General features: G+C 36.8%; 1 protein-coding gene across 6 annotated transcripts in view; it reads left to right on the forward strand.

The window, feature by feature from the left end:
* MECOM (MDS1 and EVI1 complex locus) overlaps nucleotides 1-16,890 on the forward strand; it is a 566,538-nt gene extending 549,648 nt beyond the window's left edge. For all 6 annotated transcript variants that reach the window (XM_030863959.3, XM_030863952.3, XM_030863965.3 and 3 more), the window contains 6 exons: nucleotides 770-847; nucleotides 4,334-4,503; nucleotides 6,653-6,797; nucleotides 10,159-10,395; nucleotides 11,230-11,413; nucleotides 15,339-16,890. In XM_030863959.3, the coding sequence (XP_030719819.1) occupies nucleotides 770-847; nucleotides 4,334-4,503; nucleotides 6,653-6,797; nucleotides 10,159-10,395; nucleotides 11,230-11,413; nucleotides 15,339-15,473 (949 nt within the window). In that variant the 3' untranslated portion in view covers nucleotides 15,474-16,890. The remainder of the gene's footprint in view (nucleotides 1-769; nucleotides 848-4,333; nucleotides 4,504-6,652; nucleotides 6,798-10,158; nucleotides 10,396-11,229; nucleotides 11,414-15,338) is intronic.
* The last annotated feature ends 1,745 nt before the right edge of the window (nucleotides 16,891-18,635 follow it).

Below are 18,635 nucleotides of genomic sequence, written 5' to 3' on the forward strand. Positions count from 1 at the left end.
AGGTATAATACTACTGTCCTCAAGCATATATTTATTAATTGTCATGGCATTGAAGAATAAGGCTGTTAATGAAGGACAAATAAGGTCGATAAGTGAAGAAAACTAGTTAATAAGTTTCTTGTTACTCATCAGTAGTAGAGTAAAGCTCTTTTTTGGTTTCTGTTTTCTTTTTTAATAAATCATACTTACAATTTCTGAATTGTCTTCAGAAATTTGTGGCATCTGACTCAGGCATATCAATTTATCTGCTGTTTGGAAAATGTGTCACTTTCTTTCCAGAAAAGCTTTTATAGGAACATACCTTGATGGATGAGGTCTTAGAATCTTGTCCGATCTGATACCACTCAATGTACAGAGAGTTGTCACTGTGCCTAACATGTAAAATGAGTTGAAACATTTGAAATCTGTTTACATCAACCCGGAATCACAGGCTCTTGTCATTTTTTAATCCCCTTGTCTGGTTCAGTTTTGTGAAGGTAAAGATACAGAGTTAATAAAAGAGGAGCATGGGGGTCATCAAAACTCCAGTCTGTTTTCATAAACTGCTTGCTTATGCATGAGCAAATTCAACCGGATCTCATAACGCAGTCTTTATTTGTAGAGTTATTTATATCTGTAGAATGGCTTTGTTGCAAATTTTAAATACCAAAGACATGTGAGTTCCATGCAAGATTAATTAATTCAGGAATAAGCATCTGGCTTCTATGCAGCTTGAGTGGAATACAGTCAATTGTGCTGACTTTCTCTTATAAACATCTTTTCATAATAGATACTGTGGCAAGATTTTTCCAAGATCTGCGAACCTGACACGGCACTTGAGAACCCACACAGGAGAGCAGCCTTACAGGTTTGACAATGATTTTTACTAAATGTCTTGATAAATATTGTAATAAAGGAGGCTCATTGCCACAATTTTAAAAGAGGCTATTTTTGTGAATGTCTGTCTGTTCAATTTTGAGTCAAAGAAGAATTAACTAATGGCTGGGGTTAAATTTTAGAAAAGTCCTAATTTCTTGAATCGTCTTCTTATATCTCAGTTTAAAAGTTCTAGCAGTGTCTAGTATAGAATAAGCGTTTAAGAACTGTTATACATTTTTAAAATTAAGTGCTCTCTCTCCTCAGTGATTCATGCCTTTTTAATTGACAATAATCATAATCTTGCAGCCTCCCTCTTCCAAGCCTTAAATCTCTGCTAGGAATTAACAACCCGGATATATCTTTGTTTTCCCAGTACAGCTAAGTCAATGTCTACAGGTCCCATTAGGAGGTTTAAAGAATAAATGTTAAACCTGGAGAGGAGGAAGAAAAGGGAGCTAGGGGTAGAACAGATAAAATAGAATATATTATAGGAAGGGAGCAATTCGGTCAACAATTTCTCAAGTGCTTCTTAGCTTATTCTCTTAAGTGTCAAAATTAGCCATATGACACATGGCACCTGTGTTTAATTTTAATATTATTATTTACTAACAAACGAAACTAACCACCATTCTCCATTCCAGTTTTAAAATATCACCTACATTGTTGAATGTGTATGCCTTGCACACAGTATTAGGTACTCATGAATATTTCTTCAAAGAATGAATGTTATTTATTTATTACTTATTTATTATTTATTTATTTATTTATTTATTTGAAATTCTTATGCATTGCATATGTGTAAAATTATTTTTGTCTGAATGCTTTTGTCATTAAAATAAACGAATTATCAGCTTTCAAAGACTTTTTTACATACGAGGATAAGAAAATGGGCAGACCAATGTTCATTTAAAGAGTGTTCAAATTTTAGGAGAAATTTTAGGAAAACTGGAGGGACTTAAACTCAGAAAATAATAAAGTATTTTCTTAAATTCTTTGCTTGCCTACATGTTTTGTAAATCACTAATCATAAGTGATATTTATAAATGACTTTATATGTGATAGAATGTGCTTGATATAGTAGGTCTCAGAGAGATATAAAAATGGGAAGTGTTAGATGATTTCCCTTTTTTGAGAAAATGTCACATCCAAGGAATTCTGCTTAAGTGGAGGAAAGGTTTCCACACTTACATTTTGTTATGGCCAAGGGTCTGGTATGCGACTATGATACCATGCTCATTTTACTCTTTTTTTGTACCTGAATTCAGTGGTTTCATTCTACCCTGTAAACGGTGCTATTATTGTCCGTATATTTTTAAAAACGCAAACCAGAATTTTTCATAGCTGAAGACCTTAAACAGTTATTTGTCCAGCTCTTCTGTTTTACAAGTAAAAAAATTTAGATCCACAGATGCTAATTGCCTTCTGTAAAGTCTGGTATTAATAGACCCCAAATTAAAACCCAGTTCTGGAACTCTCAAGTCAGCGTTTTTAATCTCCTACCATGATCTGAAAGGCTCCCTTGACCCCTGTGTTTACATCCAGTAACCAGGAAGGCTTAATCGTGTATGCTCACGCGTGTGTTATGTATTGCTCTTTAGAATTTCTGAAACTTAGGCTCTGAATTGAGCTGTTTCTTGACCACCAGCTAATTTACTGGAATAGAATGGAATGATTATTATTTAGGAGCACTCAGACATTTGGCCAAGATATTAGCAGAGGAAAGATACAAAGTAACAGATGGTTTTTGGTTAAAACTTCCTTATTGACTGATTCTGTTAGAGTGGATGATATTTATTGGATTTACAGCTTCTGTGCCTATAAGCAGACAGTTGGAAGCATGTCAAAGACAAAATCTCTCTTCCTCATGATTTGTGCAGAAAGTATTTTGAGTGAAAATTTTTCTAAAAAGTTTGATGGGAGTTTAAGTTTTCTCTATCAGTGTTTCCTAGGTTATTCTGCTTAGGACAACACAACTGTGCTAACTGTACCATGGTTCTCCTTGCAGTGGGCCTTGGAAGTTCAAAGAAAGCCAAGAGTCCATATATATATTTTTTCAAAAACAGAGGCTTAAATATTACAACTACTATCAATGTGGGATTTTACCCATTTTAAAATTAATATTATTCATTTAAATTTGAGGAACCTCATGATGCCAGAATGGTTTTTTAGGAGGGAAGTTAAGTCAGCCCTTGAGTTGGTTTACTGATACTATGACAAAGTAACTAGTTTAACAGATTTATTTCCCCACCGAACTAACTGGACATCTGGCATCATGTAGAGACAGCCATAAAGCCCAAACACTTTGAATGGAGTGGGGCAGTTTCTGATGTAGAGTCCCTCGAACTGCTGAGTCTGCATTCAGAAGTGGGAGAAGGGCCCTTCACACACGGAAGAATGAGTTTCGGATTTTTTGGCTGCTAAGTTAGAAATTTTCACTTGAAAGTTATCTAGAGAAAGTTGATTTTTCCTTTTACGCAACACACGTACCAAAAAATCATATAAACAGACGATGCACCCTTTAAAATGCCAGAGGAGAAAATCTTGTCATTTATCACTTTTCTTCCTCACCATAAGAGCTGGTGGGAAGGGGAGAGGGTGGGAGGCTACATTTTTATTTTGTGACTGAGGGAGAACTTCAGTAATTTATGATTTTTTGTCTTAAATATCATGGAAGGCAGAAACAATTAGCCAGGCAATAATATGTACTTTCCTGAAAAAACTGACCTGGTTCAGAACCACCACAGACTCTAGGAAAAATAAAAGTGGAAAACTGGGGGGAATCCAGAGAGAGGGGGTTAGCAAAGACCTTGGGTTTTTATCCGAAAAGGAGAATTTAGTGGTACTCTTTCTTTTGTGACAGTTTAAACGTTAACACAATAAAGGCTTTGGGGGCCCCTAATAACTATAGATTATGAAAATCAGTATCTTTGGTATCAGACTAAACTATTACATTGCCCCAGTTTTAAGAGTTTGGAACCTTTATTGTTATTTTGGAGAAGATAACAGAATTTCTCCTTCAGGATTAGCAATTGAGAAAGTGAATTTACTAAGAAATTATTTAATCAGGCTCAGAAGTTTCGAATTAAAAAATGATCTTTTTACTTTATTTGAACAATATGTGAATCTGTTTCATGTTTGTTTACAGAAGATTTAATTGTATTGTCCTAAGCAGAAGGTAAAACAAAACTACTATTTCTTAATATTTTTAATTTTGTGAGCTTTACTTGAAGTATTAGAACTGATTACCTTCATAAACTTGTGATTTTATTATGGTGTTTTATGAAGTATTTTATTATGGTTTTTTATGAAGTCGTGAACATCTTTAATGCAATCAAAATCTGTTTATTGGAATTGAAGTTTTGGCTGTGTGGATAGTAATCTTCTCTACAGTGATAATTTTGGAGATCTGGTTTGCTTGTCTTGAGAACTCTCTTTCGATTTGCTTGCGAATATTTGTTCTGTGTTTGTTTTTCAGATGCAAGTACTGTGACAGGTCATTCAGCATATCTTCTAACCTGCAGCGGCATGTTCGCAACATCCACAATAAAGAGAAGCCCTTTAAGTGTCACTTGTGTGATAGGTGTTTTGGTCAACAAACCAACTTAGACAGACACCTAAAGAAGCACGAGAATGGGAACATGTCTGGTAGGTCATCAATTGTGTTTTGAGGAGGAGACGGTAGCTTATTTTTCTAATTTTAAAAGACAGCTGTGATCATTCTCCCGTTCCACTTTGACACGAGAATCAGATCCTGTTGTGCAAATTTGCAGCACGTTTCCCTTGAGATTTTTGAATGAAGTGAATGATGTGATCGTTGAATAATATACAACTCAGAGCTTTATGTGGATGATTTTATTTTCTCCTGGATTCATCTCAGTGGGCAGTCTCAAGCGAAGAGAACCATGACCCGAACTCACCGGAGACTCATGAACCAAGATTTCCTAAATTGCAGAGAACGATCTTTCCATCTATTGGCACAGAACGTGGCCCCCAGCCTGGCAGGATGACCACAGTGGAGCCCCAGAATGCCACGCTCTTGAGTATTAACCTAGAAACCATGGCTTGCTTTTGCAGAAGGCTTGCAGTTCAGAGGACCTCTCCAGGGGACCTTGATTAGAGATGAGTGATTGAAGACTGTCAACATGATCAGAGTAACCCGTAGCGAATGATAGTGGTGTGTGGTTTTGGTCACAAATTCCAATGTAGAATTAAGTTAAAAGTGGCAAAAAACTAGCCTTCCCTTAACCCAGACGTACCAGCGCATAGTTAGCAGAAGACATGGTAGGTTTTCTTGCCTTTGGCTTCTAATGCTTAGATAATAAACGATTAACGAATGCTTAGCAGCTGGCATGTGTGTGTGAAACCAACTTATGTAGCCATAATTTGTTTCTAGAGAATTAAGGAAATGACTTAGAAGTGAGGAGAGGAGTTGTGCATGCCGCTCCTGAAAAGGATTTTAAGAACAGAGAAAAGTTGGGTTTATACAAAGTAGTAATCTTTACTGAAGGAAATTTTTTTTTATTTTTGCGGTACGCGGGCCTCTCACTGTTGTGCCCTCTCCCGTTGCGGAGCACAGGCTCCAGACGCGCAGGCTCAGCAGCCATGGCTCACGGGCTCAGCCGCTCCGCGGCATGTGGGATCTTCCCGGACCGGGGCACGAACTTGTGTCCCCTGCATCGGCAGGCGGACTCTCAACCACTGCGCCACCAGGGAAGCCCTGAAGGAAATTATTTTATTATTAATCCGTCCTCTATTGTACGGGAACATTGCTTATGATTTTGAATGAACTATATACTCTTCGTTTCCCTTAAAGCCAAAAATCTAATGATCATGGTTTTAAAATATTGGACTTTAGAGGCAGAAGTCTAATCCAATACACAAAAGTGGCTACACTTTCTTACAATATAGCCCTATAATTTTTCTAGTCAAAATTATTTCAGAAAATAAATAAGTTAAAGATATAATGTGTCAAATTTGAATACTTGTTTTTTGGTCCAGGTTATAACTTTGTTAAGCTGAGGGGTGTTCTAACCTCTTGTTTTTGTCATCTAGACTATTGTGATGAACTATTAAACTGTAGATATTTTGTGGGCATGCTAAACAGCATGAAGCAAATGTTAGTATAAAGTTTGACCACATGTTATACAGTGTTTATAATTTGTAAATTTATGGAAACTTTAGAATAATCTGTGATACAGGTATTTTGATTCTAATTTTATAGGTAAGGAAGCTGACAATCATTCTGTAATCCACAGACTCAATATTGTCCTCTTAATATTATACCACAACTGTCTCTCGACTGGTGTGTTCTGAGTCTACCCACGGCTTAATCCACCAAATCAAAATGCAGTATTTCCAGCATGTGTTCAGTCTTTATTTGATAACATACTTTAGCACAGGGGCAGTATATACATATTGACTGCAACCAGGTATACAGTTTCTTCTGCAGAATGTATGTAAGACCTTTCTATAATTTGCCTCACCCCATATTCTCATTCTACAAATTAAAATGTTCCCATGTTACAGTGGGAAAAGGAGGAAGCTAGTGGGAGAAACGGCATCTTTGGGTGACTGTATCTCACTATTTCAACGGTTCAAAATAATCCCCATTCCTCACTGGCATGGGTACTGTGGTAAAATTGGGAAGACTTTGACCTCCCAAAGTTATCATTATTAATATTCGAAAAAGCCTGTTTTCGGAAACAACAGTGATCAAATGAAGAAGGTAAGAGATTCAAAATAAGTTGCGCTATAAATAATTGTCTTTTTCACAAAAGGCTTTCTCTCCCCTCAGGTACGGCCACATCGTCGCCTCATTCTGAACTGGAAAGTACAGGTGCGATTCTCGATGACAAGGAAGATGCTTACTTCACAGAAATTCGAAATTTCATCGGGAATAGCAACCATGGCAGCCAGTCTCCCAGGAACACAGAAGAGAGGTAAAGCTTGTTTTTTCCTCTTTAAAGTCGATGATTTCACAAATGAACGTTTTCAAATACATCTGCAGTGCTCACTCTTATGACACGGCTTTACTCCTGCCACCAATGGCTGGTATTTATTTAGTGCAGATTAAATACCAAATGGTCTTCTAAGCACCTTATATTATTAGTTAACTTAATTACCCTAATAACCCTATGAGATAGCAACTACTGTTATATAATTTTATGAGTGCAGGAATGGAGACATCGAAGGTTAAATAATTTGCCCAAGGTCACCTAAGTAATAAATGGGATTCAACTGGGCTCTGTGGTTCCAGAGCCCAGGCTTTTACCACCGTTCTGTTCTGCCTCTCTTGATAGCTAATTAGATTATTTTATCAAAACTTTCCAACTAGAAGGGAAAGCCACCACAGGGGTTCAGTTGAATCACTGGCTAACAGTGGTTACTATTATAGATCATATGATATATCATGTATACAGAGAGTATATGACTATATATATTATATGACTATATATATATATATGTATGTATATATTTATACATACTGTAGATACTTACATATAAAATACTTATTGAATGTCATCCAGATATCTTTTTAGAAACCGTTTGTGACTTCTGAATAAGATTCTATCCCTTCCTTATATGATGTCAGGTGCATCCTCATTTAATTCTGGCGTGTTTGTTTCAGTGGGTATAATCATCCTTGTTTTTAAGGTGCACTGGCTCCCTCTTGTCATTATCAACATCAAGCACATGTGGCTTAATTCATATAGAAAAATTTTTAATGATGCTGATAATGAATACTTATCTAGTATTTTACATTTTATGTGATGTAACTGAAACATTATTTTACCCAAACTACTGGGTTTAATTTTTCTTATCTATGTTACAATTAAATATCTGATATTGAGAGCTATGTTGTTCTGAATATAACTATCCAGTGGCCTATTAAATTCGGATGCTGCAATGTACATTTTAATGTAACAGGAAATTAATGAAAGGTCCATGACTTTTTATCATGCAAGTGTTATTGTTAGTGTTCTCTATCTTTGATGCTATTAAAAGTCAAAGTTAATTGTTTTAGATACTTTTTTCCATTAAGGCAAGTATCAAATAAACATTATTTTCCAAGATAACATAAAAATATATGACGACTCTGTTCTTCAACTTGTATAAAATTGTTTCTAAGGGAACAAGGAGAGAATATCTGCTATTGCATGACTCTTCCCAGCCTCTCAGAAGTCTGATAAAACTGTAACTTTGTGCAGTTGGATGTCTTTCCCTCTGCTTGCCCGTGTGTGTGTGTGTGTGTGTGTGTGTGTGTGTGTGGGTGTGTGTGTGTGAGAGAGAGAGAGAGAGAGAGAGAGAGAGGTGAGGCAGATATCAGAAGTACAAAGTACTAAGGACAAGTAAGAAAGACAGTCGTGATCTTTTGATAATTTTGACATTTTGTTAATGATACTTACATGATACAAATAAGAAATAGCGAACAAAAAGCACCATTTGTGTTCTGAGACTCCTATTCAGATTTCGAGCCCTTAGCTGGAGATTTTGTGAACCATAAAGCTGCAACATCTGGCTTCAACATGTCTAAACAGCATAGAAGTAAGAAGACTGAGTCATCCAACTTTTCTCCGCTCAACTCCTATCAGACTACTTTTGATGAATAATTTAACCCCCATAAATTGCCACATTTGAAAGCATAATTAACAAATAGGTTTTCTTAATCACGTTGGCTTTGTTACTTTTGGTTTTCATCCATGCACTCTTTTGTTCTTTTACTTTTTCTTTCATTTCTTTAAAACAACAATTTCGATCCATTCAAGCTAGCAAGTTGGCAGTGTAACTGGAAACTAATAATTTATGTCTGTGCAAAACATGTTTTCATCATTCTTTGATAAAAGAGGTTAAGAGACGGATTGTATAAAAAAACTTAATGATGATATGACTTTTTCTGGTCAAATGAATTTTTACTGTGTGCATCTGTCACATCCACAATTGTTTTATTTATGTATTTTTTTGCCCTGAGAAATCTAAGTATTAAATTGTACTCATTTTTTTTAAATGTGGGAAAGTGATGGGGGTCTATCGCTGATACCTGATTTTCCATAATCTGAAAAATAGTTACATTAAATGTGAAAAGTGTACATGACTGTAACAATAATTTAGCAGTCTCAGCAAGTTTTCTGAATTAGTAAATAGGTAAAGGAGCAAGACAAAATTGAAAGATTCTGAATGGCCCAGGAATCAGGACACCTGGATGCCTAGGATGATTTAGTTTCTATCAAGCTTTCTGTACTTGGGCAACTGCCTTAACTTCCCTGATCATATATCTTTAAAAGGAGGAAGTTAGGAGGAGAGATTCAAAACATTTATAATTGTTTTATAACAGTTTCAACTTTAAAACCTTACAGCGAAACTTAAATTCAAGTTACACATATTTTAATGTTTACTTTAAAGCCTGAAAAGCTTATCCTAGTTTCATAAATGCCCTCCAAAGTTTTAAACGGGGACTTCTATGTTATTAAGTTTCTTTTATAATTAAACTTTCGAATCATGTATTGCAATCCTTGCCACCACAGACTCAAATATTACAGATGGCTTTTTAAATATAATAGTCTTCTTTTGCATCATTATGTTATACACACTTGCTAAGTAAGCTTCAAGAGATATTTGTACAATTGCATTTTTATATCATTTCCCACCCCAGTGTTATCCTGGGAAACAAGGAATTTTTTTACATTCAGATCATCCAGGGTAATTTGAACAAAGTACGAATAAACGAGCACTCAAACACTTTCAAGTCTCAGTAGAGTGTTTAAGTGCCGTATACCCACCAGTGTCACCTAGAAATAGCAAATACTGGTTAGTCCTTGGCGGTTATTTTAACATTTTCTTTGAACTCTTAGATTCACTTGAAGCATGTGTATTGAAGCTTTGGCAGTGTTGCTCAGGGGTATGAGTTTTCCAGAAATCTATTCTTTTAAATGGTGCATACTTATATGGTAATTAGGTAATTTTACTTAGAGAAAACCTTTGTGTGCTTTTTATATCCTATATAACAATATCATTTATCAAGCAAAGTCCTGATAAGAAATAGGAGACCGAGATTATTTTCCCAGTTCGACCAGAGGCTCTATTTATAATCTGAATAATCACACAATTATTTTTTTTCTTCATTTTCTCATTTGCGAGGTTACATGGTTTTCCCATGGTTGCCATAAAGCCTAAACAATAAAAAGTTTGCTCTACAAATGTTGAAAATTAAATTGTTGCTAGGAAGACGTGATAATAGAGCTAACTGCACGTTTACAAATGATACCAGTAATTGAACCTCTTTCTTTTTTATGCTTTTGAAAGAATGAATGGCAGTCACTTTAAAGATGAAAAGGCTTTGGTGACCAGTCAAAATTCAGACTTACTGGATGATGAAGAGGTGGAAGACGAGGTGTTGTTAGATGAGGAGGATGAAGACAATGATATTACTGGGAAAACAGGAAAGGAACCAGGGACAAGTACTTTACATGAAGGAAACCATGAGGATGACTATGAAGACACCAGCGCCCTGGAGATGAGTTGCAAGACGTCCCCAATGAGGTGAGAAGCAAAAGTAGATCCGCATAGGGTTACCATTCCTGCTGCTCTGTTCTTCCATTAGTGCACTATTCCAGGTGATAAGCAATTTGCGAGCAATAAACTATAAAAACTAAACTTGAATTAGCAAGGCATACACAGTGGATTAATTTTTAAAAGATGGAAACAAAGTGGCCATCAACATAATCCGCAAGCATGAAAATACATCAGTATTTGTGAAACTCTGATTAACCTGAGGAAGGAAGGGTAAAATGAAAGCTACACAAGTACACAATCACTTATTTAGACTCTACCTATTTCTACTCAAAGAAAAATAGAGATTTCAACATTATCTAATTTATTCAATTTATCTGGTGTGTTATTATTCAAATATTATTGAGATAAATTTCACTTTACTTGATATATTTGGAATCTATATAGATGATAGATATTTAAATGGAAAAAATTAGCCCAATAGTTAAATTGATGGGAATATTATATTTTCATAGGGATAATTGGTGCCAAACGAGTATAATCGTAACTGGCTTTATTTTAAATGGAAATTATAAACATATGAACTCTGTCTCCACTGCATTGCTGACTTCCCATGTCATTGACTTTAATTCTTTATCTCAGATATACTCTTGCTTTAGTCATGAAAAATCTGAAAAGAAATATATTTATAAGATAGAATATTTGTAAGCTTTTTAAAGAACCCAAGAATTGACGCCGGCTACTTTCTACTGCAAATATAATATGTTTGACAAGTGTATAGACTCAAATGAAAAGTGATTTGGTTGGATATCAAACTGAAAAAGAAAAAAAAACCCTCTGTGCTTTCCCATTGGTTCATTTTAGGTATAAAGAGGAAGAATATAAAACTGGACTTTCTGCTCTAGATCATATAAGGCACTTCACAGATAGCCTCAAAATGAGGAAAATGGAAGATAATCAATATACTGAAGCTGAGGTGTCTTCTTTCAGTGCTTCCCATGTGCCAGAGGAACTTAAACAGCCGTTACACAGAAAGTCCAAATCACAGGTACATACTCTCCTGCAGTATAGCATCCTGATGACATTGTGCCTTTGACACCAAAGGCAGATGCTCTTTGCGATGTTCTAGAATCTGAGCAGGTTCAGGTGCTTTACTCAAAACGTTCAAATCTTTGTCTATGACCGAATCCAAAATAGTCAACCCCTACAGTAATTAATATGACTGGATTCTGCACAGAAATTTCTGTGTCAAACCCTGACCTACAATAATCTTCCCTTTCCTTTGCAATTACATTGCCTTTGTATAGATGGTCCATAATGTTCGCTTGCACCTATTTGTATATTACTTCAGAATTATTTTCTAATGCTTTGTGTCTATAATTTTTGTCAACCTAATTGCATTTTGAGATTTTTGGAAAGTGAATTCTGTCCTCTATTTTTGTTTCTTACTGTACATAATTAATAAACAAGTCATCTAGTGATAGAATTTAGGAGTAAACAGAGGGTCAGAGATGAAATGAATTGCCAAAAGTCTGTAGCAACTTAATGGCACACCTGGAGATAAACCCTATCGATTTTTATTGAATGAATGAATGAATGAATGAGTGGTACCCAAGTTCATTGAGGTCTATAGCAATCTATCAGCACTATGGCGACCAAAATAAATCCATTTAAGGATCTATAAATACCACTGAACATAGCCTCAGTTCTTTTTTCACAAAAAAGGGAAGTCAGTCCTTTCTACTTGACATCTGCACTCAGCCAGGTTGTTTATTCAGGTCCATTTCTTTCTTTAGAAAGAAAAAAGAAACTTTCTGTTGTTATATCTGTTGGTCACTTTGGTCTAATTGTTTGATCCAGAGTTCATTTTAGAGGTGGCCTGACATATCAAACCATGTGACCATATTAACTCCTACATCTAGAAATTTCTTATTTGGATGAGATGTTTTGCACTGGTCTTAACAGCAAATGTGGTCATATCGCAACTAAAGTGGGGAAAACATTCCAGTGGGATAATACAAGTTTGAAAGTATCAGTAAAGTCAATAAAAAGTCTTAAGATATCATGTATGGTAATAGGCAACATAAATGTTCTTTCTGAATTGAAGTGAAAGCACCCAGCCTCAACTCTGGAGTTGCCTAGCTTTATGAGCTTGAGAACATCACTTCACAACTATGGGTATCATTTCCTCACTGTAAAGTGGGGTGAGTGGAGAAGATGTCTAATATCCCTTCCTGCTCTATCATTGAATGAGGATAAAAATGAATTTTTCATTTTCTAACATTAAAAGTAAACCAGCCAGAGTAGACATCTCATTTTCACGTGGAGACAGCCATAAGAAGTGTCTAATATATTTTTTTAACTCTTGATTTCCCGTTCTTCCTTGCTAGTGGATCAGAGAAACTGGGGGAGCCAGCTTTTCTTTCTTTTTCTAAAATTTCTTTTAATTATTCCACCCCAAATTATGACATTATAAGGCACAATACCTGAAAATTCCTGAAACTGTCACAGTGATAGAAAGCAAAGGGTCCTGGGAACTTAAAGACAATGGAAATGATGTATTTCAGTACCAGCATTTTGATATATAAAGTCCCGGCCCAGCTGGGCTAACAATTACCTTCACAAGAAATACTTGCATTTTGCAATTTTAGCTCATATTTTTATTATTACTTGATAATGTCATATATATGTCAATCTGAAGATGGTCATGCCTTTTTGCAAACTGACTTTGTTTCATGAGACTTTATTCATTCATTCAGTTGTCATTAACTGTCAGTTATGTGCTCAGCACTGATCCTCGTGCATGAAAATGTTTATTTCCTTTGATTACCAAAAGGCAGACATTCCATATTTTCTAGAATCTGAATAGATTCAGATGCTTTACTCAAAACTCATATATTTACTCTGTGATTTTTATAGTGATTGAATCCAAAATAGTTGACCAATACAACAGTGGCTGCCTTCTGTATAGGGTTTTCCCTGAAAAACTCTATCCTACAAAAATTCGTTTCATGATAACAGGTACTATTTACATCAGGGACACTAAGCTAAGCACTTTATGTAAGTTAGTTCTTGTGGTTCCTCCACAACCATTGGAGCTAAGTTTTTGTTATTATTATCCACATCTCATATGAGGGAAGTAACCTTGAAAGATTAAGCAACTTGCCCAAGGTCACGCAGCTAGCTGAATAGAGGCAGGTTAAAAGCCAGGATTAAAACTCAGGATTTCGGGACTTCCCTGGTGGCGCACTGGTTAAGAATCCTCCTGCCAATGTAGGCGACACGGGTTCAAGCCCTGGTGTGGGAAGATCCCACATGCCCCGGAGCAACTAAGCCCGCCAGCCACAGCTACTGAAGCCCATGCGCCTAGAGCCCGTGCTCCGCAACAAGAGAAACCACCACAATGAGAAGCCCGCGCACCGCAAGGAACAGTAGCCCCTGCTCGCCGCAACTAGAGAAAGCCCACGCGCCACAATGAAGACCCAACGCAGGCAAAAATAAATTTAAAAAAACAAAAACAACCTCAGGATTTCAAAATTTTCTCTTGTAATCCCTTTTATTTTTCCACATATCAGAATGAGTTAAAAAAAAAAGAATGAGTTTTGTTAAAACCATTTCAGAATAGTGTTCATCTTGATCTCTAAATGTGGGTATGTCGTTGGAATAAAGTTCAATGCTCACTTCACCCACACTTTAAACCCTACAAAGGACAAAGACTCTATGTTTTATCCTTGATTCCCTGGGACCTAGCACAGTGCCTGGCATAGAGTAGATGCTTAAGAAATATTTGTAACATGTCTGCGGAGATTTTGTAGAGGTCCGGAAGGCAAATAGCATACATAAAAGTCAAATGTGTACATTGAGAGCAATGACCCAGCAAATCAAAATCAGTCTGCGAGAGCAGATTTTCTAACTGAATGCCATGATTACGGAAGAAACCACAGACCGGCCACATGTCTCAGCACGACTCCCAGAGATGAAATTCTGCTTAACAACGGAGGCATTTTGTCTTTGTTTACCGACGGTGGAATGCCTTTGGCAGGACTTTAATGATTCCTCTTCAGCAGCATTTTGACAAGCAAGTTTAGCAGTGGATGAGACCAACAAATCAACAGTGAAAAGTTCACTCCTAAGTCAAGACCAAACATTTCATTTGAATATTTTACTTGGCAGCAAATGGGGAGATTCTCTGAATAGCTATTTGGACTTTGACGTGATAATAAGGAAGAAAGAGCACTTCTTCACAGAGCACCCCTGTGCACCTTCTGCTGGCAGATACTGGAGCACAGGGGTTAGAACTTTGTTGGGTCTTTTGTGTTGTTTCATTTTTTGGTAGAACCGATTTGATTTACCTCGACTTTCAAGGTCTTTGAGTGTCAGCATTGAATACTTCAAGCGTGGAGGGGAAGTGGACAAAGCATTCAAAGCTGGGCAGAAATAAGTTTTACTTATGCCTCCTTCCCTCTAGGCGAGTGACTTTGGGCGAGTCATTTCACCTTCAGTGCTCTCAATTATCCAGTGCAGGAGTCCTTGGGACTGTTTCCCCTGGACCACAGTACTGTCAAGGCAGGCCTGTCTCTTATTTGTATTTGCAGTTTCAGTTGTAAGCATTCAGTAATATTTGGGGTGAGTTGAACATGTGCATAAACAGTGGATGGATGGTTATTATAGTTAATGGTCGGGGAGGGGCATGGCTCCTGTTTCTTAATGGGGGCGCTGTTGTCATTCTAGGTTGGGTCATTAATTTTTTGTTCTGCAGATCGTGTCACTATTGTGGCCCCGAGGCAACGAAGGCCAGCAGTAACTCCATGTCATTATAGCACAAGAAAATGTCCCGCACTCTTCCAAACACACCCGTGAGGGATGCTCCTTCTCAGGGTCCCTTCTCTTTGTAACATTCACCAAAGATATCCTTCGAATGAAAAGTGATGTTTTTCAAATGCCATTTACCGAGTCTCTCCTTTTTACCTCAGGCATATGCTATGATGTTGTCATTGTCCGACAAGGAGTCCCTCCATTCTTCATCCCACAGTTCTTCCAACGTGTGGCACAGTATGGCCAGGGCTGCGGCGGAATCCAGTGCTATCCAGTCCATAAGCCACGTATGACATTCCCAAGGTCGACCAGAATGGGACCAAGTCCAACGGTAGCATGGCTTTTTCACATAGGACTATTTAAAAGACTGCTGAGCAGAATGCCTTATAAACCTGAAGGGTCACTCATGTAAAGTCTGGGGACCTTAAACTGAATGATTAAAAAAAAAAAAAAGAAAGAAAGAAAAAGAAACTATTTATTCTCGATATTTTGTTTTGCACAGCAAAGGCAGCTGCTGACTTCTGGAGGATCAATGCGACTTAAAATGATTCAATAAAAATGAAAAACTTGCTGGGCAGAAGGCGTCTTCCCGTTCACCTTGCCCCTGGGAGTGGGTGGGTGAGAGGAGTAGTTAAGATGGCAGCATTGATACGAATGAACACTCCATAGAAACTGAATTCTTTTTTGTACAAGATCACCTGACACATGATTGGGAACAGTTGCTTTTAATTACAGATTTAATTTTCTTGCTTTGTTAAAGTTTTATGTAATTTAACCCTTCGAAGACAGAAGTAGTTGGATGAAATGCACACTTGATTATTATAGAAACTGATAACAGGGAGTATTTTTTTCCCCATTAACTTTTGCCTTCTTTAAGTACATTGTTTAAAACGAGGGAACAAGGGTATGTGTATATTGTAAACTATGGATGTTCAATGCTCAAAGAGGTTAAGTCAGTGAAGTAACCTGTTCATCACCAGTACCGCTGTACCACTACGCTAATAGAAGGTTTGCCAAATCCTTGTAATAACATCTTAATTTTAGACAATCATGTCACTGTTTTTTAATGTTTAATTTTTTTTGTGTGTTGCGTGTATCATGTATTTATTTGTTGGCAAACTATTGTTTGTTGATGAAAATAGCACTGTTCCAGTCAGCCACTACTTTCTGACGTCCGAGGCACACCCCTTTTTGAATTTCAAGGACCAAGGTGACTCGACCTGTGTATGGGAGTGCCAAATGGTGTTTGGCTTTTCTTAACATTCCTTTTATTGTTGTTGTTTTGTTTTCCTTCTTAATGAGCTAAATACGAATAGATGCAACTTAGTTTTTGTAATACTGAAATTGATTCAATTGTATAAACGATTATAATTTCTTTCATGAAAGCATGATTCTCCTGATTAAAAACTGTACCCCATATTTTATGCTGGTTGTCTGCAAGCTTGTGCGTTGTTATGTTCATGTTAATCCTATTTGTAAAATGAAGTGTTCCAGACCTTATGTTAAAAGAGAGACGTAAATAACAGACTGTATTCAGTTATTTTGCCCTTTATCGAGGAACCAGATTTGTTTTCTTTTTGTTTGTAGTCTCATTTTGAAATAATCGGCAAGTTGAGGTACTTTCTTCCAATGCTTTGTACAATATAAACTGTTATGCCTTTCAGTGCATTACTATGGGAGGAGCAACTAAAAAATAAAGACTTACAAAAATGGTTATTTTTTCCCACAGTGTGGTATTTTCCCTTCTCATGCAATTTTGGTTTCCCTTTGGGATCCAGTGATTTAAAGATATGCTGTCTGGGACTTTGATGCCCTAATAGATACATGGAATGTAGAGCATGTGTGTATAGTTTTGAGATGACATGAAGGATAGCCCTTGGCCCAGAGGGACTTGGACTATCTCCCACTCATTGCTCTGGACTTTCTCCATGTGGTACAAAGTCAGGGCTCAGGTGCAACACCACATGGTCCGTGGGATCACCCCATGTCTGCAGTACCCGTTTTAGTTAGGACAGAGCAACCTACAGTTTTTCTTCTCGATTTTAGCTAGTGCCTGCCAAAAGGTGTTCTGTTTCTTATTTTTGTTGTTAATTACCCAAATACTGTTGATTGATTCCCAAAGGGGTGGGGGGACCCTTTAACTTTTCTATGATCATTTTAAGTCTTTGCCCACATGCAAAATATCATATTTTCATGGTTAGAATCAGAGGGTAGATTTGATTTCGAGTTTTCTTCCTCTACCAAAAAAACCCACAAAAACTGCATATTGCTACAAATTCTTCAAAATAATCATTTAGCAGTTGCTCCGTATTCCATCAGGTTTGATCTACTATGATGTCTTTAACCATTCAGATTTTGTTGAAAATTTATGTTTTCTGCTTTTCACTAGTGTAAGCAATGGTATTTTAATTTTTACGCACGTAATTGCTTCTGTGTGTTCATATATGTACACACGGAGTTGGAATGTGAGGAGTGGTATTTCCATACAATAAATTCGCTGGTGGGGGAGCCATTATGAGTATTTTTTTGCACCTTAAATATAATGCCAACTGTTTTAGAAGATGGTTATTTCAACTTGGCCAGCTGTAGAGGTTTGAACAAGGTCTGCATATTAAATAAGTATGACACGTGGAAGTAGATCCAGACTAATTTCTCCGTTTGTTTATTTATTCATACTAAGCCAAAATGCCAGATACAGGGAAACCTCCTCACATCCTTTCTGAATGTCAATAGTATAAGAATTAAATATGTGGGGTATAAATATTGATTTTTTAAATAGAAAGTGTGCACAGGAAGTACTGAGAAAATATACTAAATCTATAAATCTGGTGTATACAGAAGGAGAAGAAGAATCTAGTGTTTGAGACATAGAACAGCACATTCGAGAAAGTGGAGACTGGGAACGTGTTGTGCATTTTCCTTTGTTTTAAAGAAAATACTTATAAGTTCTGAAGCCATTCTAATACTCCCATCGCTACTGAATTCTTGTTAGACTCTCTGAGCATGACATTTCAGTAGTTTGCTAATGCTTAGTGCCTCCAAATTCCAAAGAGGCTTTCAAGCCTTACATTTCTGCTTTCTTTTGCATTCATCTCTTCAGCAGTCCACCGCACGGCCCTGGGGGGAGGCCGTGAGATGTGGTAGAGACAATATTGGATTTGGAAGCCGAAGGCCTGGGTTTGAATTGTGGCTCCATTACTTTAGCGGCTTTGAGGTCTCGGGCAAGTCACATACCTTTCAGAATCTCATCTGTGAAACCAGGGTAATAATACCTGCTTCTCCTGCTACTGAACTGGGTTTCTGGGGATGTTGAAAATCGAAGTACATTTTTAGAAATATTTGGCAAAAGTTCTACACATGCAGGCGCTTCATAATTTTTATGGTGGTAGTTAAGAGAACAGAATGTGTGTGTGTGTGTATACACATGTACACAAACACTGTGCTAAGAAGAAATG

This window comes from Globicephala melas, chromosome 4 (genome assembly GCF_963455315.2).
Source record: "Globicephala melas chromosome 4, mGloMel1.2, whole genome shotgun sequence".
Taxonomy (NCBI): Eukaryota; Metazoa; Chordata; class Mammalia; order Artiodactyla; family Delphinidae; genus Globicephala; species Globicephala melas.